The sequence below is a fragment of the Epinephelus lanceolatus genome, chromosome 14 (assembly GCF_041903045.1).
Source record: "Epinephelus lanceolatus isolate andai-2023 chromosome 14, ASM4190304v1, whole genome shotgun sequence".
Lineage (NCBI taxonomy): Eukaryota > Metazoa > Chordata > Actinopteri > Perciformes > Serranidae > Epinephelus > Epinephelus lanceolatus.
The window spans coordinates 8,774,020-8,798,308 of record NC_135747.1 but is presented as its reverse complement, the minus strand read 5'-3'; the positions used below and the strand labels follow the sequence as shown (position 1 = coordinate 8,798,308).

At 40.1% G+C, this 24,289-nt stretch overlaps 1 protein-coding gene across 16 annotated transcripts in view; it reads right to left on the bottom strand.

Moving 5' to 3' along the window:
- The window catches only part of tns1b (tensin 1b), a 239,075-nt gene that overhangs the window by 173,343 nt on the left and 41,443 nt on the right, over positions 1-24,289 (bottom strand). For 8 of the 16 annotated variants that reach the window (XM_078174338.1, XM_078174349.1, XM_078174334.1 and 5 more), the window contains exon 1: positions 21,292-21,408. The exons of 5 other annotated variants lie outside the window; for them this stretch is intronic. In XM_078174338.1, coding sequence (XP_078030464.1) covers positions 21,292-21,393 — 102 coding nt within the window. In that variant the 5' untranslated portion in view covers positions 21,394-21,408. Of the gene's footprint in view, positions 1-11,509; positions 11,841-21,291; positions 21,409-24,289 lie in introns of those variants that run through there. 3 more of the 16 variants (XM_078174335.1, XM_078174333.1, XM_078174348.1) reach the window with 2 other exon arrangements.

Sequence of the window (24,289 nt, the reverse complement as noted above, 5' to 3'; positions counted from 1 at the left end):
CTTGGGGCAGTAACTCACTCTCAACTCAAAGGGGACAATCCACTATTTTTTGAAAGAGAATAATGGCCTCAGACTTGGAGGTATTGATTCTCATCCAAACTACTTCACACTTAGCTGCAAACCGCCCCAGTGCATGCTGGAGATCACAGTGTGATGAAGCCAACAGAACCACATCATCAGCAAAAAAAGAGATGCAATTCTGAGTTCCCTAAACCGAAAACCTTGCTCCTCCCAGCTTTGCCTTGCAATCCTGTCCATGAATATCACAAAGAGGCCTACAGTGTGTCTAGTGCTAATTTGTATTAGGATGCTAACATGGTATCACAACAGATGGTGACAATGGTAAACACCTGCTAAATATCAGCATGCTAATGTTGCAATCGTGACATGCTGGCAGTAGCATTTAGCTCAAAGCACTGCTCTGCCTAACTACAGCCTCATAGAAATGCTAGCATGGCCAAGGACTCTTGCTTAACTTTTTAATACAAAAAATGGTGACTGCAATTACTCCTGTCCATCTGACACGTACTGCAAATAAATATATGGAAACAAAAAGTTTGGATTCTCAATTTCATCTCACCTCTAACTGGTAAGAATGACTAAAGCAGGGAAGCTCAGAGTTTTGATGACTGATTGCCAATTTAGGGACCCAGCATATGATTGTGGGCCACATTGGAAAAGTGCAGTTGCAAGCTGTCTACCAATATCGCAAACTCTAGCCAACAGTACTAGCTCTGATGACAGGACATCATCCCCTTGACACTTGTGAGGTGCAGTTAGTTGTCACGCAACCTGTAGCTTTCAAGACGTTGTCATCCAAATCCTGACAGATGCTTGTTAGGGGGACCCAGTTTGATCCAGAGACCTACTAGATTATTACATGTAAGTATTGAAAGTGAAATGGACTGTGGATGATTAAAATATAAAGCATGCATTTCATGTCATGTTAAGGGGCTGCACAAATGCAACAGTGGGCTAATGGCAGCTCCAATAGTTTCCTCAAGAAATAGCTTTTTATTCTACTGACAAAAATATTGGTATGACAAATGGTTTTATGTTATGTTATGTTATGTAGCTACACAAACATTCTGTTAACTTTGTTTATTAGCCTAGAACACATGTCTAAGTTTGGTTTGCACTGCAAATACTTTACCACTTACTTCTCAAGACACTCCCAGATAACCTGCACACACATTCTCAAACATTTACAAGCCAGAAAACTTGCCTTGAATGAAAGTCTGAAAATATTCAATGAAACGTGAAAAACGGATTGAAAGCCTAAGAATTAGTTAATACTGTAGAATTAATACTTATTTAGTCATTTTTAAATCATTTAGAATGACTCTGTCTCCTTCCATTTTTAAATCCTGAAGTACTTAAATGAACCCAAGGAAAAAAAAGAAAGACTGTCCATGTGGTTTTATGAGGTGATTTTATCAGACAAAGCACCTCAGGCATCTCAGAAAAAAAATAAACAAACAAAAAAAAAAGTTAGCAAAGTAAATGAAAAAAAAAATGGTATAATGCCAAAGCAAACTACATGCAGCTTGTAAAAATTCCAAAGTGATTTTGTGATTTGTTTTGTTCAAGGATGTATCCAGGTATACAGGGTTAGTCTCTGAATCTCTTTATCTCCACAAAACTGCATGAAACAAAGAAGTCTTATAAAGCCACATTACTCAAAGATAAAGACAAAGTTCCAAATGCATAGAGTAAAGGAAGAGGAAATAACATCCATACACTTTCTTTTAATCATGTATAGGGGAATATACTGCCATATTTGACTTTAATCTCTTGATTCGTCCAGCAGTGCTTATAACTGATATGTTCACTTCTTCTTTACCATTGTATGACTTCTCTTATTTAGTTTCTTGTCTGTTGTTTTGAATTTGTGTCTCCAAGTCATCTCTGACTATGAATGAAAAAATAAACTTGTTATTATTGTTGTGACACAATTAGATTGTGATTTCCTGGCCTGGATTTTGGTATGTGTTTTGATATCTTAGGACAAATCCATATTAAGCAACTCATAAAAGTTCTGTTTCATTTGTTTTCAGTTGAAATCTCTAAATGGCTCGAGATAAGCTTTCTGTTTTAAGAAAACTAAGTTCTGAACTTTTTCTCACAGTATTGTGATATAGCAGCCTATAAAAACAAATGATACATGTGGAACAAAGATGGCTGAAAGCCCCACATGAAAGCAAGAAGGATGGCCATTGCCAATAACATTGATTCGGTGGGATAAAACAGATTTAATCAAAGACAGCCAAAGTTCATCATAAGAGCAAACTGCCAAGGGAAAACAGCACGTGTTCCATATCGTGCTGGGTTGGCAGACACTGAGGCACTTGGATGAGAGCGATGAAACTAAAACCATAACCTAAAATGTTCTTTGGGAAGGATGGGGATGACATGTTTTGGGATTTTGTTCTTATGATTAGATCTCATCATTTCCTGTAGAGTGCTTCCTTTGGTCTTCCAAACTAGTTTAAAATCTCTGGGCTGTTTCCTAAAATACTTCAAATAAGAAAACTTCAAATAAATCCAACAAATGACTTGTGGCACTCACAAAACAGACCAAGTCACTTTCTTAGTATAAATCAGAAGCATGATCAAACCGAAAGCCTCAAACGCAAATCCAAATCCCTCTGGAGAAATGCACAGGCAGCGCAGCAGGACGCTGTCAGCGCCACTTCCAGTGAGCATTGTTTGGCCTCACACTTGAATGCATAGGTATCCACGGGAGGTCTCAGATCACATCCAGAGTTAGAGGTTATCATGGCATTAACAAGTTATGGGGGCCTCTTTAGTGAGGGTCCATGACTGACAGACTGGAGAAATGGTGCCAAGAAAGATCTCGATCTTCTCAAACAATCCAGACTCTACAGCTGGCACAGTCCAGAAATAAATACGGCTGTAACAGAGAAAGCACCTAGCTCTTATTCTTAATCTGTGCAGAGTGCGTCATCATGATCTCAGACCCCTTATATTTACTCACACAAATGCATACATGCTTACATGCTCGCAGATTTGGCATCAGCTTTAATAAAGTGACAAGTTTCCTGGGTTTGATCAGTAATATGTTGCTGTGGAAAAACAGCATCTTGTTAAAATATCTTTCACATAAGTTTAACTTGGCTGCTCTGTTCTGCTCTGGCAGTGAAGAAGCACAAGGTTTGAGTTTACATGTACATGTAAGGAATATTTTGGCTTATGACTGTTGTGCACATGAGATGTGAAGCAAAGCCTTATAAGGTGACTTACATGGGGCTGACAAAAAAGAGATACAAAACCTTTAAAGCCACGCTACATAACCTTTACTGGACAGCAGCCACTATGACCACAAATGGAAATTAACAACTTGTTATGTTTGCTTCCTGTTTTAATTTTGTAATGAAACACTGTTTTGTTTGTCTGTAGCTTGCTAAAACATATCCCAACAGTGGTACAAGTTGAAGGGAGTCAGACAAATTAGCAAAATGACTGTCTGTAATGTCAGTTACACAGGTTGGATTTCCATCCAAGTTAGGTTTGTTTGGCAATGTCCAATATGCTAATATGTAACAAATCATTTGACCGATAAACGATACCAATATTGATATATCCACTTTTTTACCCACTACATTGCAGTGATCACCAATTGTCTCTTCTGTAGTGGAATTAACTTCATATTATGCATGCATACTAGGGCCGTAACGGTACATGTATTTGTGTCGAACCATTCGGTATGCGACTTTCGGTTCGGCATGACCCTGTACCGAATTATTGGGCGCAGGATATTATTTTATTTTATTTTGTTTTATTTTTATTCCGTTTTTGCGAGCCGAACCATTTAAAATATCTAGTTAACCGGCAACCGAATATATTCGGCCGAATATTGCAAAAAAAAACCACACATTCGGTATTCGGTGGAATAAGTTAAAAGCAAGGCCGAATAATAGCAGCGTTTTGATAACGCAATCAAACAGCGTGCCGTGACGGGCGGAATAAAATGTCGGTAGTATGGCGATTTGTCTGTCACCGCACTCGCATTTGCGACTAAAAATAGTTTTGAGCAGCAAAATAGGCTTAAATCATTCAGCATGCTGTGTGAGCAGCCTACAGATTTCAACCAGCAGCAGAAACGAAAGGCGAATCCCACCGGTTGTGGGTTGAACGGGGTCACAGACACAGACAGTAATGTATTCCTGTCAAATACGGCGGCCATCGGCTTACCGGCGACGGAGAAGTCGGTTCCAATAATATCCTCTTCTTGGTGTCATGACTGCCCAGAAGTACCTGAACAGCCGAGCCAGAACACAGACCGTACGTGATGTGTCAGAGGAGAAACGAGCCGTTCACATTTCTTTCTTTGTGTCAGTAACGGTCCACAAACCTCACCGCACTTTAGGGACTGTTCATTACTTATGAAGGGACTGTCAGGGGAGGAGGGTGGCTGGTTGATTTTTATTTTATTTATTTATTTTATTTTGATCCCCCCTATGTTAATCACTTATTGATGCTGTTTTTGAAGTATGGATAAGTCAATAAGTAATTTATTCCATTGAAATATCATTGATGTATTATAGAAAAGTGATTTATCTTTTCATCAATGACAAAAGGCACATCTGCCTCATTTTCGCTGTGGTATCGTGATACTACTCAGAACCATGATATTTTCATTGGTATCGTACAGTGTGTCCCAATTTTGGTACCGTGACAACACTAATCTGGAGGGGGTTCATCTGCAAAAACTAATGAAAAACTAAACGATATTCGGTATTCGGTACTCGGTATTCGGCCAAGTGTTTAATAATATTCGGCTTCGGCTTCGGCCACAAATTTTCATTTCGGTGCATCCCTACTTTGATTTCAGGGTAAAATACGAAGATGGAAATAAACAAGTGGACAAGACAAAAGCAGTGTGCCGACACTGCACAACAGCGGTCAGGTATGTACTTGGAAACACGTCTAACATGCTAACGCATCTAAAGCAACACCACCCGAGTTTGAACGTTAACCGGCACGACTAGAAAAAGCAATCTGGTGCAAACTACGATATCGTCGTCGTTTAAAAAGAAAGAGCGTTTCCCTGACCATCGCGCTAAAGAAATAACCAACGCCATTGGAGTTGAGTAAAATTGTTTTAGCTGCACTTTAGATATAAGCATGTTTTGTTTACTGAACTTTAACAAAGTGGGAAAGCTAAGTAAGTTCCTAGTAAAACTGAATCTGAGCAGGCTTTAAAGCTGACCAGCTGCACTATACTTTTTATTTTAATTGAGTAAAACTGTTTAAGCAGAAATTTATATTTATATTTTTCATTCAAAAAATGTGTTAAAAAACAGCAGGATTTTATTTTTCACTTTTATATTTCTATTTTCATTCAAACAATGTGAAAAAGCAGGATTTTATATATATTTGTTTCATTCAAAAATTGGGTAAAAAGAGTTAACTGCTGTGGTGGTATGTTTTAATAAGGTTACCAATAAGTAAAAGATATTTAATAGTTGTCTATTTTTTTTCATTACTGTACCGAAAAAAAACGAACCGTGACTTGTGTACCGAGGTACGTACCGAACCGTGATTTTTGTGTACCGTTACACCCCTAATGCATACTCTTATTGTGATGGCCCACAAGCAGATGGAGACATGAAATGAAGTACAATACTTTTCAATATATGTAATATTCATTCATTGTGCAAATTTAGAAAGAGCATGTTGGCCGATTCCGATATGTCATTTTAAAGCCAATATCAGCTGATACTGATGATGTGCCGATATTATTGTGCATTTCTAATCCAAATGGAGTTCAGGAAATGAGCAAAAGAAATGCGAATTTTTGCACTTTTCCATTCGCTACTGTTATACGAATAGCAGGAGTTGGTTTGTCAAGCAGTAGGTGGTGCAAATTCTCCATACAGGTGCCACAGCAGAGAATGAGATGACATAATTAAAAGAGCACCTCAACCTCAAACAGAGGAAAACAATGGCTGTATAATAACGGAGAGCACACTGAACAGTGGAAATAGAGAATTTTGAACAGCAATTTTTGGAGCTTCCACATCTATTAAATAAGATTGCTACAAAAAGCTAACATTAGCAACGATACCATGGTATCATCACATCATGAGTTTTGAATTGAGCGAGGGTGTGTTTTTGTGCTTATAAATTCACCTTCTAATTTGTACAAGGAAGGTTGTGTTATTTCTTCTTTTAAAAGTTACAGTCTCATTTAATGCCGAAATCTATCATAACCTGTAAATGGACCCATTTTCAAAAATATGCCCTTAAAACACATTTTCCAAACATTGTCTGGCCCCTATTGACAAAGAAGACAGCTCATAGCTTGTGTCTCATAGACACAAGTGATAGGATTATCTAGTACAGAAACAAATTTGACAGTGACAGTAGAAGTAGGCCAGAAAACAGAAATCAAGAGTCGGCAGTCATGACAGCTCAAACTGAATGATGTATTGTAAGATTTGGGAGGAGGGCTGGCAAGTTTTCATATTATATGACTGCTAATAACTGCTAAATAACAGCAATAACACCGTAAGGGAGCTCTGATGACCACCTGCTCTAGGTGGCACAAATGGTTTTATGTTCCTGCCTGAACCTACGATAAAATCTAAATTTCGTTTACACCTCCTGGATTAGGATAATGTATGGTTTCTGCAGAGTCTAAGACAATTTCTGTAGTAAACACTAATGATGTTTGTGTTATCAAAATCATTGTATCAATAACATTATCATCAACTGTGTAACAGACTTGCAGGGGACTTGTTTTGTTCCAGTACTGAGGGGGGCCCAGGCCCCACATTGAGCTTCCTGTTAGCTGTCCAATCCTAACTACTACCAGGTCCAAACACCTCCCCACACGCTAGATTAAAGTCTGCAGTCAGTCCCCACAGATGTTTCACTTCTCTAACAGTGACCTCTGACCTTTCCTCTGAAGGGTCTAACAGGCATTTCCTTGAGTAATGTCACCTGTATAAATTTATTGCCCACAAAGACAAATTTAAATACAGCGCTGAATTCAGGGAGGCTGAAAAAAAGTATAGAATATGTTGTGAAACATGTTTTTAACATGTTCATCTCAGGATATAAGGACTTCACATTACATCACAACTAATAAATTATGAGAAAGTCTACCCACAAAATCTACACAAACCAAGATAAAATTAATAAAATCAAAATAAATTTAGACTTAATTTAGTAACCATACATTAGGGGTGCCTGATATTACAGATCAGTTTTTTTGGTTGTTGTTTTATGTTTGTTTTTGTCATTTTAAAAGCGATTGAAAAAAACATTTGTGGCCCCTTCATGCTGAAGAGCTGCACAGTCCAAAGGTGTTGACCACAACAATCTGACCATTTTGATATTCTTAGAAATGTATCAATTAACAAGAAAATTTAGGTCTGATGGTGGTGCCAAAGAACAGGGCATTGGGAAAAATCAATAGGGTTCATTCTTTTTAGGACCAGAAATGTGAAATCTGTCCAAATTGTCTTCCAGAGTTAACGCTTTGACCGGAGCTGGCAAGTTAATGAGGAGAAACGAAAAGACTGCTGAAACGGAAAGAGACTATCCCATAGGATCCATCCCTGGCAGAGTTCATGGAAATCTGATCATTAGTTATCAAGAGAGGTTGATATGAACCAAAGTGTTGGTCAAAGGTCACGTTGACCAGAGACGAGCTCTGGACATAAGGTGAAGGGGTCACCAAAATCATCAGCAATCAATTGCTGGGTAGTCAGTGGCAATTGTTTTGTTTTTTAATGCAACAGAAACTAACCAGGATCCATCTAGATCACAGTCTTATTTCAGTGTCATCAGCATCAAAAGGTAAAAAAGAAAAAAAAAAACAGCCCAAAAAATATAGTGCATTAAATTCTGCCTCCTTACTGCTGATCTGGCTAAAATGTGTCCTAATGATGTCATGTCCCACCTCCAATTAAATTAAATCATGGGATGAACATAACATGGGACATAACCAGTAGTAAAAAAGGAAAAGTACTTTTGCTTTTTTGGAGGCCAAGCAGGTTGAAGGCCTTTGGAGACATAAGGAAACATTGCTCTAAATTAGACACAGAGGTTAGAGGGGGCCTAATGTCAGAGATGATACAGAGATGATATTACTAGATGTCAGAACAAATGATGACTGAGGTTCAGTCTTGCTCTTGCTTCAGATATGAGGGTGAAAAAAACTCTGCAAAATATACAATACATCAGACCACTGGCATCAGTGCTTTCCTTGAAATTACTATATACCACTTAGATTTATTTCAGCTGCGGTAAAGTAGGAGTTGGGAGAAACTTATTTCAAAAATGAAAATGAGGATAAACTGACTTAAATATGGATATAAGTCAATATTCCAGGATAAGGGAAAGCAAACTGCACAAACTAAAACCCTGCCAAATTTCTGAATCCCAAAACTCCCTCCAGGGAAAACCAGAGGACCATGAGAGGTTTAAGGCCAATGTGCCCAGTGAAGCATGCACAATGCTGGGGGTCTCCTCAGAAACGAAAGGGATGGGTGGGAGGTGTTAAACAAAGCTCAACAACTCTCATAAATCAACTAAGCAAGGGGTTAAACTTCCCTTTTTGTTGTTCAAGATTTTTCAACCACGATCCAAAGAGCAACGCCAAGATGAAACAGCAAACATCCCCAGGATGACAACAACAGGGTGAGTCCATCAAGATGGAAAACAACTGCATGGCAAATCCATTACAGTGTAAAACATTTGGGCAACGTAAACCCAGATGTTACAATTACAGAAATGTTGCCGTATTTCAAAGGGGCCCCACATGTGGAACATTTTTCAACTCAAATCAGAGGTAATCTCAGGAACTCAGATGGGGGGAGAATCAAACTAGCAACAGACCAAGAAAGAAAACAGAGGGTGGAAAATATAAGTGCATGGGATGTGAGAAAAGAGCCAAAAATAAATAGGTAAAAATAATGTAAATAAGTCATGTTTAATCAGGAGAATGGACTGAGAACTCAGAACTCATGATACTTTGTTTTCAAAAGCAGAAGATAGGAATCAGAGTGTGTTTGAAACAGCATCAACAGATTTATTGTTTGTCTATTTTTTAGTCAAGACAACAGAAGACCGATGACCTAACATTCCTGAGATGACAACATTTCCCAGAGCGATCCTTTGGACACCAAACTGAACCTAGATGCACTGAGTGTGCGTTAATGGATATTGATCACCCCGAGGAGTTCTTTGAACCCTGACAACTCTGAAGGTTTAGCCATGCATCAATATTTGTGAGGCAGCAATCTGAGGCAGTGTTTCCTACAACAGCACCTTGTTTGATTAGAGTCACAGATTCCAACACCTTTACAACACCTTGGCGCACATCCTTTCAATTACACCTGTTTACTATAAAAAGTCACAACAGGCGGATGCATTCATAACATGCCATTCTTGAATGTCAACAGGATTTGCATGCCCTTTAAACTTTCTCTCAGCAACTGAAAGATAGAGGACATTTGATTGGTTTTGCAGCCCTTTCAGAGAAACCTGATAAAACACTCCCTAAAACCCTTTTTTGGCATTCATTAATTATTCACAGTGTTTGGTGGAGGAGCGGCAGTCTTTCGAAGGTCTTCTTTCAAGGCCTCTTGCGCCATCCGTGCTTACTTCGCCCTCCGATCTTGCCGGGAGCATCTTCTGTTCATTTCCTTTGTCCTTCAAGTTGTTCTTGTCATTTCCTATATTTCCCTGAGCATTTTCTTTCTGTTTCTCTGCTGGAAAAATCTCCCTTTATCCAGGACCATCCTGCTCTGAGAGGAGGAAACCCTCCCTATTTGAGGCCAGGCTAAGGAATAGATCTAGTTCATGGAGATGGTCTGTTTCCTGCATCTGTACTTACTCACTCTCACATGCTCATTCTCCCTGTACCCATCTCTCTCTTCTAGTTCTCTGTTGCCTCATAACAGCTTTTGCAGCTGTACTCACTTTCCCAGCTGCCCATGGAGTATGTCTGTATCCATACTACAAAAACCTGATCAGTCTAGACAGAAGTACAACAATATATCATCAGAAAGAAGAACTACCATTTGAGCAGCAAGCAGCTCTTCCTGATCTTAAGTGGTCTTGGAAGATCTTTTGGCAAAAGTTTGTGTTTTGATTGGAATGAGAAGCACATTCTCAGTTCGAGGTATTCTCAACTGACTCTAATCCCAATCTGTTGAGATGTGCCCAAATCAAGGCTGTTTTAGGGCCAAACAAAGATCTGCTATTAATGCAGAGGCTCAGATTGAACCCGCCTCCTTAAGTGAGCTCGCTTTGTCATACAGTTCTCTGATGCAGTCAATCAGTGACCCAGAGCTTAGCTGGGGGGCTTTGAGATTCTTTTACGACCCCCCTTTCACCTCGCCTCCCGCTCCTCAAAAGAAAGAACGGTAATTAACTGATGAAGAGCTCTGTAAGATTATCCAGTCTCCTCGCCAAGGACTGCAGCTCTGTCAGTGGTGTGCAGTCATGTCCCAAAGGACCACTGCAGAATGGGGAAGGATGGATCTCAATGGTCTATTCAACTACTCTCCTCTTTCATCCCCTATTCAGCTGAAAAGGAGGAGAGCAGCATGCTATATTGTATATTTGAGCCAGGAATGTTCTTTCATATCAGCACAAATTAGGAAAAGCACTCACAGTGTTTTAAGACAAATGTCGAAACCACAGTCACAATGCTTTTAACGTGGCCACGCACACATGAACACGGTCCTTCGCTGACCACATCACAGCTTAGAGGGCACACAAGTGCACAAACAACCCCTTACTGTGAGCGGGAATGCGCGGCAGATTGAATTATACAAGAGAAAGCAAAAATAGCTGTGTGTCCCAACCACCTAGAGCGAGACAGAGCAGGACACAGGGGGAGTGAGGGAGTGGGAAAGGGTGAGAAAGAGAGGCTGAGGGGAAGAGAGCAGGGGATTCATTTAATTCAACTCAGTGTCAGAGCAGACACGTTTTTACTCTGTGCGTGGAGCTGGAGAGAAAATACTAAATATGTTTCTCCAGGGAGAAAACAATACAGAGTTTGTCTCGCGCTCGCACACCCTCCCTTTCCCCTTCATAATATCTCTCTCATTCAAATGTGTCACCGTGCCAAGGCCCCCCACAGCCGGGGTCCCAACCCTCAACCCAACCCCCGACAAGCAGACCACCCAATAGAACCCTGGCTTGATTTGATCAGGTTTCTCAAATGATACTTGCCTGAAGTATCCACCCTCATATGAGCCAGCAGCTTCTCTCAAAGTGGTGCAAAATTGTAACAAAAGCATTGTGACTAATTGCATCATCAAGCTGAATCTGTCAGCCACTCAAATCACTCATGCACTACTGGCAAACTTATGATTCTACTATGACACTGATGTTTTTAGATTTGCATGGCCAGGTTGTGCACAGAGCTCTGCAAACAAGTCATAGAAGTGACTTAAGTTCTGTGCTGACAGTTACAAATCAATCATGATCCAGAGAAGCAATTCCAGTTGAAAAGTTATCTCACCCAGAACATGCAGGACAGACAGACCCAGGTGCGTGCAGGTCCTGCCAGAGCTGCTGGCAGGCTTAGAGAAACAGACGGCATGGTGACGGGCAGAGTGATGCTACTGCTGCTGCTGCTGTTGCTACAGACCAGTGGGCTCAGTGGGCTTCCCTAAGTATAATCCAGCCAGGAGAAGAGTTGCCCTATGCTGCACAGCCATGACCGCTCTGGACGTACACACTCTCTTTCACCTCTGGCTCCTGCTTTCTCCTTCTCCTTCACTGTCTGACTTGCTTTCTCCTTCTAGTGTCTCTCCTCTAAATTGGATCCTGACTGCCTCTCCTCTGTGCTCACTCTGGCTCTCTTCCCCTCTGCCGGGGAAAGTTTCACAAAGCTTTATTTTTTTTTGGGGGGGGGGGGTTCAGGCTGCCCCCACCGCTCAATGGGAGCAAAGGGGGAGGGGGTGCTCTGCTTATTATCCATCTCTTTTGCCCCTCCTCTCTCTCTCATCCCATGTCTCCCTCCCTCTTTACCCCTCTAAGTCTCACCATTTTTAATTTCATTCATTCCTTGATCCCACCCCCTCCCCGTTCGTGCCCCTCAGCATCCGTCCCACTTCACCTCCCCTTCCCTCCATCTCTCTCTTGCACAGCTTCCCTGTGTATTTCTGTATTGAGCCCATTTTAATATTTTATAAACTCTGTCTCCCCCTGCATTCACCCATGTGATAAATGTCCACTGGCATTTCTCCTGATACTGAGAAATGCTTTACTGAATAAGTTTGGACATCAGAAAAGACGTCTGCTATTTAGATTGTCAGCCAATGCTCAAAATGCCTGAAATTTACATACTGCTGAGTTGAGTTTTGACACCCACTTTCCTTAACGTTGCTTGACAGTATTTATATCTAATTTTTTATCAGTCCTTCAGAAATGTCAACACCTGTCCAAATTCCAACAAAAAACAGCTGTAACTTAACATATAAAGTTTCTTAACAAACCATATTAGTTACAGCCACCTGCTTCCACTAACACCTTTTGCACATACACCCAAATCAGTGAAAGTTAGAAGCTGACAATGAGCTCTCATGAATGTTATTTGTCTTTATGTAGAAAAGGGACTTAAATTATGACAGGAGAAATGAGTGCACTCACTAAATTTGTACATTTATAAATCCATCACTGGAGGGGATTCAAATAAATGACCAGTACATGCAACATAAGGCAGGCATCTTTTCATTTTTTCTCATCATCAACAAATCCTACAACAAGACCAAAATTTATAATGTGTTAAGCAGTCTCTGAAAAGTTTCTGACTTGAAGCTTTTGCTAAAGGCGCAATTATCAAAGCATGGGCCACAATTACACAGTTTCATGTTTTAAAAAAAAGGCAAAGTAATATCTAGGGCTGTATCCAACTCAGAATTCTGTCAGTCGAATCAGATTTTACTTTTCAATATCAATATTTGACTTTTTTTTTTTTTTTAATACTTTATTAATCCCTGAGGGGAAATTCATTTTTTTCACTCTGTTGTCAATTACACACAGGTCCGAACACACACATGCACAAACAGGACCTATACATGCACTAAGTGGAGAGATGTCAGAGTGGGGCTGCCCATGACAGGCACTCCGATAGGGGGTTCGGTGCCTTGCTCAAGGGCACCTCTGCAGTGCCCAGGAGGTGAACTGGAACCTCAAGTTCCCAACCCAAGTCCCTATTGACTGAGCTACTTCCGCCCCCAAGATTTGTAGTAACACACATCGCTTTAAAGTAGAATCAGTTTACGTTTGTTTTGGTCTGGGGCTTCTATTTGTCAAAAATAAGAAAAATCTAGAACACTACCAGCATTATCATTTCACCATCTGAAACACTCCTTCAACTTCACTCTCAGCCTCTCACACATTTCCCCTTCCCAAACAAAAAAAGTCCTGGAGGATCTAACTCTGCCACAGTAGCTGTGAGCCCTGCACCCTTCTATTTTCACCTTTTACAGCAGAGAAAGATCACAGAGGGGCTGGGAAGTAAAAGCTGCTTCATTAAGTTCTTGCTGCTCATCAATGACCATGTTAGCCCCATGTGTGAATCTTTATCCCCTTGTGTGGGTACTTCATTTTTCAAACACACACAATACTGCAAACCTACACACAATTATAACTATTACTCAGTGGTGCACCTGTAAACACTCATGGACCTATAATCCCACACATGATGGAAATTTGGGGGTCCTGGCCCACTACTTCCTGAAAACACAGACACACATAATTTAAACTATCAAATTCACCATATGCATATACACAAACATTTACCAGTAACCACCTATTTCTCTCCCACTCTCACATTCACATCTTTCTCACACATTGTATAAACACACAAACCCACCCACACACACAAACATACAAACTCACACACTCACCCAGTGGCACAGAGGATTAATCCCCTGGTATTTCCTGCAGGCCACCCCTACAGAGACAAATTCTCTAAGGAGACGATGTTAGAGAGAAAACATTTAAACTTAATCCCCCACAGCCAACACACACACACACACACACACACACACACACACACCAACATACACAGTCCAACTGAACGATCATCTGAGAAATGAAAGAACTTTGCAGAAACAATGTTTATTTTTCTAGGATTTAAACTAAAAATATATTTTTAGTATGTTTTTTTTCAATTATATATCATTATGAATATAATGATTATTATTATGCGCGACAAATACCAACGTTGCTGCAGCATTAATTTGCACTTTTTTTGTAAGAGATGCTCGTACGTCATTTTTGGCAAGTCCGAGTCAAGTCTCTGGTAGCAAGTTTAAGTTAAGTCTCAAGTCTCTTATGGTTGTAATGAGCACTCCCAGCTGGCCACCAACATCTTCCGATGTTGATATTTGATGGAATTTAGGTTGTGATGAAGGGTGACCAAAATTCAATGACAGGACATCTAATGCCAATGTCAACTGATATAGAAAAAAGATGACAAATGACACTGATGAAAATGTATTATCTTCCAAACGTCTAATGCCAACATTATCTTGACGTAGAATAACTAGGTACGGCGAGCAAAACCCACCGTCTGCAAAACGTCACAATGTTAACGTCCAAACAATGTGAAATTCTAACATCATTGGAGATTAAATATATCATCAACCATATTTTCATTCCAACCAAAATTGAACTTGTATCCGACATAAGAGTCCAAGATCTTTCTCACTTCGCCATCCAGTGCCAGCAAGGCTCCATCACCTGTGGCATGCCATCCAGTCTGCTTTGAACAATGCATACCTATATCTAAGGAATTTGAAGCATGTATTATCATCACTCCAATATCCATTTTCATTCAGTATAGGCATGGGTTAGTTGTCGTATGCGATCATTTGCAATGCAATATGCAAAAAATATGCGATGAAAGCATTCCTTTAAAGGTAATAACTATTTTGCTCCTAAATAAAGGATAAAGACTTAAGTTACTCCGTGTAACAGGAGAATATTGTTACAACTGTAACCTTTTTTTCAATAACTATTTACATGTTATAATTTGCTGTTAATTTAATATCACTCTAGTCTCTCAAACCCAGTGTAATGGTAACCTAATGAGACTGTTATTATAACATTACATGGTCAACAAAAAACCTGTAACCTGCCTGTAACCGACATTAATCATTTGCGTGGTCTTTCTCTCAGTTTGACATTAGTCAGCAGATGGTGGCAGCAGAACATGGATGATTAAGTTACCTGACCATTGTTGTTGTCGTAGCAAAGCCTGGACTCTATGCGAAGAAGTGTGGCAAGCCAACAAACACTCGCTCATCTTTTCAAAATATTCAGCAAACGCCAATCTAATCAAGTTAACCTCCCAAAGCTAGTCGCAAGCTAACGGTAGATTGCTGATGCTCAGCTAAACATATGTGACTGACCTGTCAAGACGCGTTCAGGTGCCTGATAGAGTTTGATGTGGTTGATTCAGCATTTTTTATTTTGATACTACAGACATTGCATTTATCCATTCTTTTGTTCAGGTCTCATGTGAAGTTATTACAGCCAAAGGTTGTAACAAATGGCACAGCAGTTGCAGGTGAGCTCACTGTGGTCTTGTTGCACCATGTAACAGCCATCTGTGGCCATGCACACCAGATGCTTAAGATAAGGGAGGGAATGCCATTCAATGTTAATGTTAATGCACCAAAAAGTAAAATAAAATTTAAAAAAAAATTGTTTATGAGTCCCAAACCTTGTGTCCAAATCAAGTCTCAAGTCTTTTGAGGACAAGGCTCAAGTCAAGTCTCAAGTCACTGTGTGCAACTTAAGTGTGACTTGCTTCCAAGTTGCAGATTCAAGTCTCTCGTCTTCACCCATGAGATCATTATATTGCAATATCACACATTCACAGTTTTCCTGATAATGCAAGGCATATTTCCTAGTAAAGGACATAACTGTTTGTTTTTAGATTAGCATCAATAATTAATGAATCCAAGGTTTTCATGATAGCAATCAGTCAACCATCTTTTGGTCACTCAGCAGAAACAAGGTATACAACAACTTTCCCATAGTAATCGGTTCAAGTCATGTTTTGGCCACCTGGAGAATTTCAGTCCAATATTCACACTCCCACGAGTTCTGTTTTGGTCTCCACCAACTCCTAAACTGCTAAATGCTCCCCTATGTCCACTATCTTTTTCTGCTGTTTGATGCAGGTAGCGTATAGGATAGTTTTAGAGCTTTGTCAGTAAAAACAGCTGCCTGCTGCAGAGTTGAAGAGAGAAATGAGTAAAAAACTCAATACTAAAATGCTCTGTGTTGGTGATACTGCCATGTTGGATAAAGTTCTTTGTGGGTTCATCATTTCCAGTGACCCCTTTCATGTTACACATAGTCATTTATTCTATTGTTAATATACAACTATTGATAATAGTAGCTTTAAATGTCTTTTAATTTGATTTAATTAAATTAACTTCCCTCCCACAGTAAAGTGTATACAACAGCTTGAGGCTATTCTGAAACATAAAGCAATATCACTGAATGACTGTGCACTTGTGTGTTCTCCAGCAGGGCTTGTTGTACTTAAATGAAAACTAAACCGTCACAACATTGCACATCATGTTCTACTCTTATATAAAGTCATCTTCCAGGTCCCTGTCAGCACACTCTAGTGTGACAGTGCAGGATGCATCATTTATTTTTAATAAACAAAATATCTTCTATATATAACATCAGGATTTATTGCTCAGCCAACAAAAAGAGCATCAGAGGAATGATATCAAGTTCTAGTTAGAGTTGTAAGTTAATTTGTAGATAATATGAAGCATTTAAAAATAAATAATTAAGAGCTGCTTTATATTTGCAAAATATTTTTGTGAGTTTACAAATCTTTTTTTTTTGCATTTTTAGATGTTGTTTTATATTAACAGGTTACACACTGACACACAGATTGTCGATCTCTTCACATAATGACACTGAGACAAATCTATCCATAATATTCAAAGACAAAGTGATCCAGGTCTTAGAGTCATTTTGGCACATCACTGGGTACAGACTGTATTACTTCATAAAGACCATGCACATTTCACACAGCAACCTGCAGCCACAGCACCCACTGGTGGTCACTTAAAAAAGTGCCTCCTCATTTATAATCAGACACTTGTCCAGAACACAGTTATTAAATATAGAAGGGATTGCAGTGATAACAGAAGGAGGGTGTGTGTGTGCGTGGGTGAGGAAGGTTGCAATGTAGTAAAGGGAGGATGGGCACATTTCCAAGGCTAATCAGATCACTTGTGGGATTTGTTTTAGTACCTCTTTAACCTTGACCATTTCTGTCTTCTTTTGTAAACCAGAGCCGAGAGCAGACAGCCAAGGCACTTACACAATTGAGAAGATTAACCAGTGACAGGTCACTGTCCTTGAACCAAGTAAAGATGGGTAAACAGCAGCAGCAGAACATAGATCAAAGCTGTGCAACCTGCTACAATGTATTGCGAAAAAAAAAGGTTTCACCAAAAAAAATGAAGCAAGTGAGGACATTTATCAGAAGAGAAGGTAAAGGGGTGGCAAGATAAAGTGACAGAAACTAGGATCTGATAAGCACATAGATAGATAGAGGTAGTAGATAAGCGCAGAGAGATAAGGAGAGAGTGAATGTGTAAACAGAGGGGTGTGCCCTCTCATCTTGGCTGACGTCCTAGAACCTGCTAGATGAAGGGGGAGTTCACTTGTTGACAGACAGAGGAAGAACACACTCCAGCAGGCCCCCCCAACACACACAAACACGAACACACCCTTTCCCACCCCCGTGACTCCCATCTGTTGAAAACAATACAGACCCCGGGCCCTCCCTTTGCAGAACACTCACATGTGTGTGCACGTTTTCCTCTGTTCTCTCTGCTGTGTAGCACTGACAGGAAGGACCGGCCAGAACACACTGACCCAGGAACACAACAACAATTCTCCTACAGTACATGGTGTGAAGCCTTTTGGGTTTGTCCAGCTCCCTCTTTGAAGAATTGCCATTAGTAAACATGAACGTGTTCATTATGAAGACCTATTTATTTCAATTTGGAGACATTTTTGGAGCAGGAGGTTCCAGGAGGGTTGCACTACACTTCCCACAGATCACCTGTCAATCAAACCAGCATGGTGACAATATACCACATCTTTTTCCGTTAGCAATTTTCATTCTGTGGACCCACTCTTTATGTATCTCTCTAAATTTCAAACTCATTGGTGTGACTGCTTATGCCAACTACTCACTTCTATTTCTGCCAAATAATCTGCTTTTGCAGGCTTTTTGTGCTGCATTAAAAAAAACTGCTCAACATCAGGTAAAGTAAACAACTGAGCCTAAATATGAGATATATGAGTAACAGCAAAATGAACAGAAGACATTTAAATGCATCATTGTGCAGATCTATGTGATCAGATCAATTAATAGTTTAAGCACTTTTTTAATGAAAAATCCAAATATTCTCCATTTATAGTAGAGATAAAATTAAAAATGCCTTTGTAACCCCTTAAGATTACATTCCCAGGCATACTGTGCATCTATCCAACATATGCCAAAAAATACAAAAAAGTACGTAGGCTAGTACCCATCAGTTCCAGCCAACAATATCACAACATCCGCCCATTAATCAATGTGCAACTTTTAGCAGCACAGAGCTAAGATTAGGTTAGCTAGCTAGCAACAGCATGCTACTTCAGTATGTCTTCCTTTCTCCAAAACAGTGTTAATTTTGTTGACAAAAACTATGACGAAAATTTTTCATCAACAACTTTTTTTTCATGATGAAAATGAGACGATTACAAGCTTCAAATAGATCTTGATCATAAAAGCTAAGATGAAATCTATGTTCCATTTTCGTTGACGAGACAAGACGTGACAAAAATGTTAGTGATGGAATATTGGACATTGAAAACTGAGAACAGCTGTGCTTGTAATTATCTTCAAATGCCACATGAGGGACAGGCTGGTAAACTACAGTAAATAGTCGGTGCCAGGATGTTTCACTAGCCACTGAACGGTAGTGGAGAAAGCGGCCACCGGCCGCCGGACTTCACATCTGTTGCTCGCTGCAGGACTCCACACAAATTTGGACTGTCTTGGGAAGGTTTATGGTTTGATGCTGTTTGACAGGCAGGTAGGAGGCTCAGTTATCTGTGAGTGTAGCTGTGCTGTAAGTTAACAGTCTGAACTCAGCAGAGTTTTCTCTGACAGCTGAAAGTTTAGTTTTCATCCCCAACTCTGTGAGAAGACAGGAGTTTAAACCTCCAGACTGTCATGTTACAGACTAAGAAAGAATACAGCCTTTAATTGTTATTACACGCCCACTTTTCAATGATCAAACCAAACCCCAGCCAATGTTTAATCATTTGTTGCGTATCCTGTTTCACTCGCAAATACATCACAATTCTGAGGCCAGATGCTCCAAAAAGCCATTTCCTCTGGACTTTAAACCTCTCTGACGTGAAAATGTGCTGCTTTTTCTTGTCTTAAGGGGATTTTTGATTGGTGGTGTTGGATGACACAAAGCATTTGATTACATCACTTTGGGCTCTAAAGAAATACCTTTTTTTTTACAGTTTCCTGATGAAGATCAATCAACTGTAAAAAAAAAAAAAAAAAAATTCATATTTGCTCCATGTCAATGTTGAGTCAGCCTAGGGCCAAAAAAAATGTACACTATTCCCCTTAGCTGGCAATTGTCGGAATAATGTTAAAGTTGATCATTCTCAAAGAAAGTATCTTTGGGTCAACCCTCTTCTACAGGTCACAGCAAAGGGTCACCTATGAAACTGCATCCCTGGACCTGGCAGGGATTCAGCTGCTTAAAAGCACAGTCATCCTTCTCACAACACAACCACACTAGTAAGTGTCTGCTCTAAGGATTTAGTCACTCACAGCCAACATAGATTGGCCGGAACTGAGGGCAGCTGCAGGTAAAGTGCTTATTCGCCCCTGCTGAACACCACCTCACAGCACAGAGACCATCAAAGTGCCAGCAGAGGAAGATGCACAACCCAAGGAGAGGAAGACGCATGCTAAAGACCCACAATGTATCTGCGGCCAGACAGCCACTGACTAAAAACACTTTCTGCTTTAATTAGCGGTGAGCTGTGTGTGTAGAAGAATACTGTATGTATATCAAGGTGTGTGTCAAACTCTCAGGGTGTGTGTGGTAAAACACTGAGCGGTGGCTGCATTTGCAAGATTAATGGCTCTGTTCGACAGCACAGATCTAAAAGTCAAACTGGCAATATCCTGCTGTGTGTGTGTGTGTGCGTGCGTGTGTGTGTGTGTGTCCTAATGTACTAATTTCTTCAGCGTGTCTCATCCTCTGTGCCTATCACTAGCTGGGCATCACACAAATATTAATTTTATTTCCAGTGTCATTTGGCAATCGCAGATGGACATGTTGGGACATTTGGCAATGGGGTCATGCAAAAGATCATATTCCAAATATTTTATATCTCCTGTGTCAGAAGCTACAGTTCATTAGGTCAATATTTTTCATTAATGGCACTGTCTATATCACCATAAGTATTTTACAAAGATTAATTGAATTTATTTTGAAATCTGTGCAGAACTTGATGCATTTTTTGCAATGTAGAGTAAAGGCAGCATATTGATGGTTGGGAAAACCGATGAATGAACAGAAGTAATTTACAGTATACAAAGAGATTGACTTTAAACACTACTCAGAGTCTACAGCCAAGCTAGCAGCTCTGTGAGGCTGGATTTAGGCACACGCACTGCTTTGAGCTAAATGCTAACGTCAGCATGCTAGCATGCTCATTATGATAACGTTAACATGCCAATGGCAGTTATAATGTTTACCATGTAGGCTAAACTAGGTTAACATTTGCTAACAAGAATAAAATGCGAAGTACAGCTGCTGCAATGGTAATAACTTAAGTATTGTGGGGGATACGGATATCTGTGCCAAATCTGATTGGAATCCATCTAATAGTTGTCACAAGGTTTCAGTCAAAATCACAAATGTTAATCCCATGGTGACACTATAGAGGACAAGTGAGGAGACCACCATTAGGATTCGTCCCCAGGGAATAATGAATGTCTGTAATAGTTCCTTGCAATTCCTTTAACAGTTGTTGATTTCAGTCTGGCCCAAAGTAGCGGACCAACCGACAGACCAAACCAAACAGTATTGCCATCTGTGGAGCCTCATAGAGCTACATTTGATTTTCTCTATTACCATCAGTCAAATCTGGCACAGTCACTGAAGCAAAGTTCAACATGCATGTGTTGAACTCACAGGAAATACAAAATAAGGACTGTACCTTGCTTTTGCTTTTCCTGTGTTTCCGAAATGGGAAGATGCAGTAGAAGAAAAATTTTGCCCAACTGAAGACTGTGGCAAGACACCAGCCTAGTCCGCCCATTCTCTCCTGAAAATCTCCTCACGTCCTCAACTGTGTAACAGCCGCCACTCCTTGCTCCTCGTCTCCCCTCCCTCTCTAACCTGTCCTTGAAAACCACTGTCCAGACCCCAGTTCCTAATTTCAATGACTAAAAGTTCTCCTAAAGTATGGTTGATGAGATCATCCCTAAATGCATCCTTCCCCCTCTTGCCTAGCATCCCTGCAGCATCCCTCCATCCTCCATCCTGTCCCCTCTTTCTCTGGATGCTGCAGGTTCTTCCATGCAAAGCACAAGGAGGAAAATTATTAGTAGAGGAGAAGACAGAAGTGGGCGGAGGTGGGGTGGGTCGGCAGAGCCGTCTGTTAAAGGAGGAGGCACTTATAGTGATGGAAAAAGGAGGGGGGCAGGGGCGAGGCTGCAATTTAATGTAGAAAGGGGGATGGCTGAGAGGGAGTCTTGGAGCAGTGAAAGAACAATGACTATAAGATGTATTGAGTGGAATAACAGTGAATTCCTAGCAATTAAAATGAAGCGGTAAATACAAATTACGATGCAGACTGTACTCAGCTTGTGTTAAGATTACTGCCCATTTTATGTTAAAGGCTCAGAGGAAAAGATTCCCAGAGGGGAGACAGGGGAGTCAATACATGAATGTACACTATATGAAAGAAAAAGAGATGCAGATTAAAACAGTGTAAGTGTGTTGGGGAGGTAAGTGTTCTCAGTGGAGTGTGATACATTTGTAGCTGCCAGGGGGGCCCTAATTAAGATTGGCAGTCACAGACCAATCATAAATGGCCCATGGAGCCTCTGAGCCTGTATGCAATCTGAGCAGTTAATATAAAGAACGAAGACTGCATCAGCAATTTAAGCCAGTAATTAAACAGCATGTTTACTTTCCTTATTATGTGAAGTGGAGGGCATATGAAATGAATTGCTCTAACAACATGGAAAAACTACTTCACAATCAAAATACCTGACACATCCCTCACAAAAACGCAAACTGAGACGATGAAATTATCAAGAGTATTATATTACATATATCATATATTTGTCTTTCAGTTCTTTACAGTCGGCTTATCCTAACATGATTATAAAGACTCCGCTTGTTCCAGATCGTGTACTTGCACAGGAAGTTCCCTTCTTTGTTTCCTTTTGGGGAAATGAGAGAAGGAAGCCTCTGACTTTTTGGTGAAAACACTGCAAAATAGGCCCACTGCCCTATTTGGGTGTATTCTAAGCTGCTTCCTGTTTTTGGCGGTCAACCTTTTCCAGATCCACATCCAAAAATTGTATCAAGGTGCTAGAAAAAGAAACATATGTGATATTGTTCAGACTGTTCATCCAAATCATTACAACTACTGCCCCAATGCAGTGATACACAACCATTATACTTAAAGAGCAGAGCCCAGCAGGTGTAATGAAGGAGGGGAAAGATTTGTGCACACAAATTAACAATTCATGCTCAAGCTAATACGTTGAGTATCATGTGCACATATAGCCTTAAATTAATGCATTGCAAGTTTTTAAGCCATGGAAAATCTCAACAGAATGAGTGACTTGGGTCTAATGTGCTTTTTTTTTTTTTTTTTTTTTTTTTACATAGATTTGGATTTTAGAGTTCAATAATCTTCTGTATAAAGGAGCTCAGAGCATACCTATGATTTAGAAATTTAGAAGTTGACCTACACATGGCTCTCAACATGGAGATGGCTCAACCTATGGCTAGCAGCTAAAGGTGCTAACACAAGGTTCTTATCACTTACTGCAAGTTAGATTTAAGACTTTTAAAGACTTTTTAATGCCACTCTGACTAAAATTTAAGACCAGTTTTACAAGAACCAAAATTAAAGGAACGAAAACTGAACTGAACTGAACTGACATCAGTTACTTAGGGTTTGGAACAATTTTGCCCAAGTGTTTACTGTAACATAAAACCTGAATGTTTTTGTCTCATGGCAGATATGAAGGTATAACAGAACTACCAAAAAAAATTTCCTTGGCAATTTTGTGTACTCTCCCTCTGCATGTGGGGTGCCACTGTCTTGATTCCCATCTTGCCAAGTTTGAAAAACTGTACACATTGTCTTGGTCGGTTTCAGCCATGCCACAACACTGATTAGGCTCCAATATCTACCTTCAGCGCCTGATATTTTGATTGACCTCCCGCTTATCCGCTGGTGGCAGTCACCGGGTTTACCAGACACAACACCATACATAAGCGTGGAGCTCCAGGCACTGGCAGCCCGGAGGGAGGCAAACAATAACTCTACCTTTTGTCGGGTCTGCTCCATCAACTGGATGCTTTCTGTGGAGATACTAAAGTACTGCTGTTGTACTTCTGTGGTAAGCTAGTTTGGTTTTTACAGGAGACACGCAGTACAAAGTTTTAATTTTGTTTCAGCTGAATTGATGCCAAACTTTGGACACTGTTATTCTCTCAGTCTCCTCTCTTCGCCTCTCATTATTTTCTCTCTCTCTTCTGCCATCTTGCATTCTTCTGTTTTGAGCATGGATGTAAGATTTTGAGGTGTCTCTTCACGTCAAGTGTCCATAGCATGACCATGTCATGCCACAGTATGAAATCATCTGTGCAAAACACAGTGGGCTGTAAATTAAACAAAGCTTCGATGCCGATAATTTGCTTTGATGATTTCCGTTTCAGCCCTAAACGCAACATCAAGCAAAAAAGATTCATAAAACCCTACTTCCCATGTCCTCACACTTTTATTACTATTAAAAGATTGATTTATGACATATACTAATTAAGCCGTTATTTTTAGATTATGATTTTTTTAGGATCAGTGGAAACCCTGTAACACATGAACAGTGCCAACAACTGCAACTGTGCTGACGGAGCTAATGGTGTTAAGGTAGGTAGCTACCTTTCTTGCTAACCTGACACTAAGTTAACAC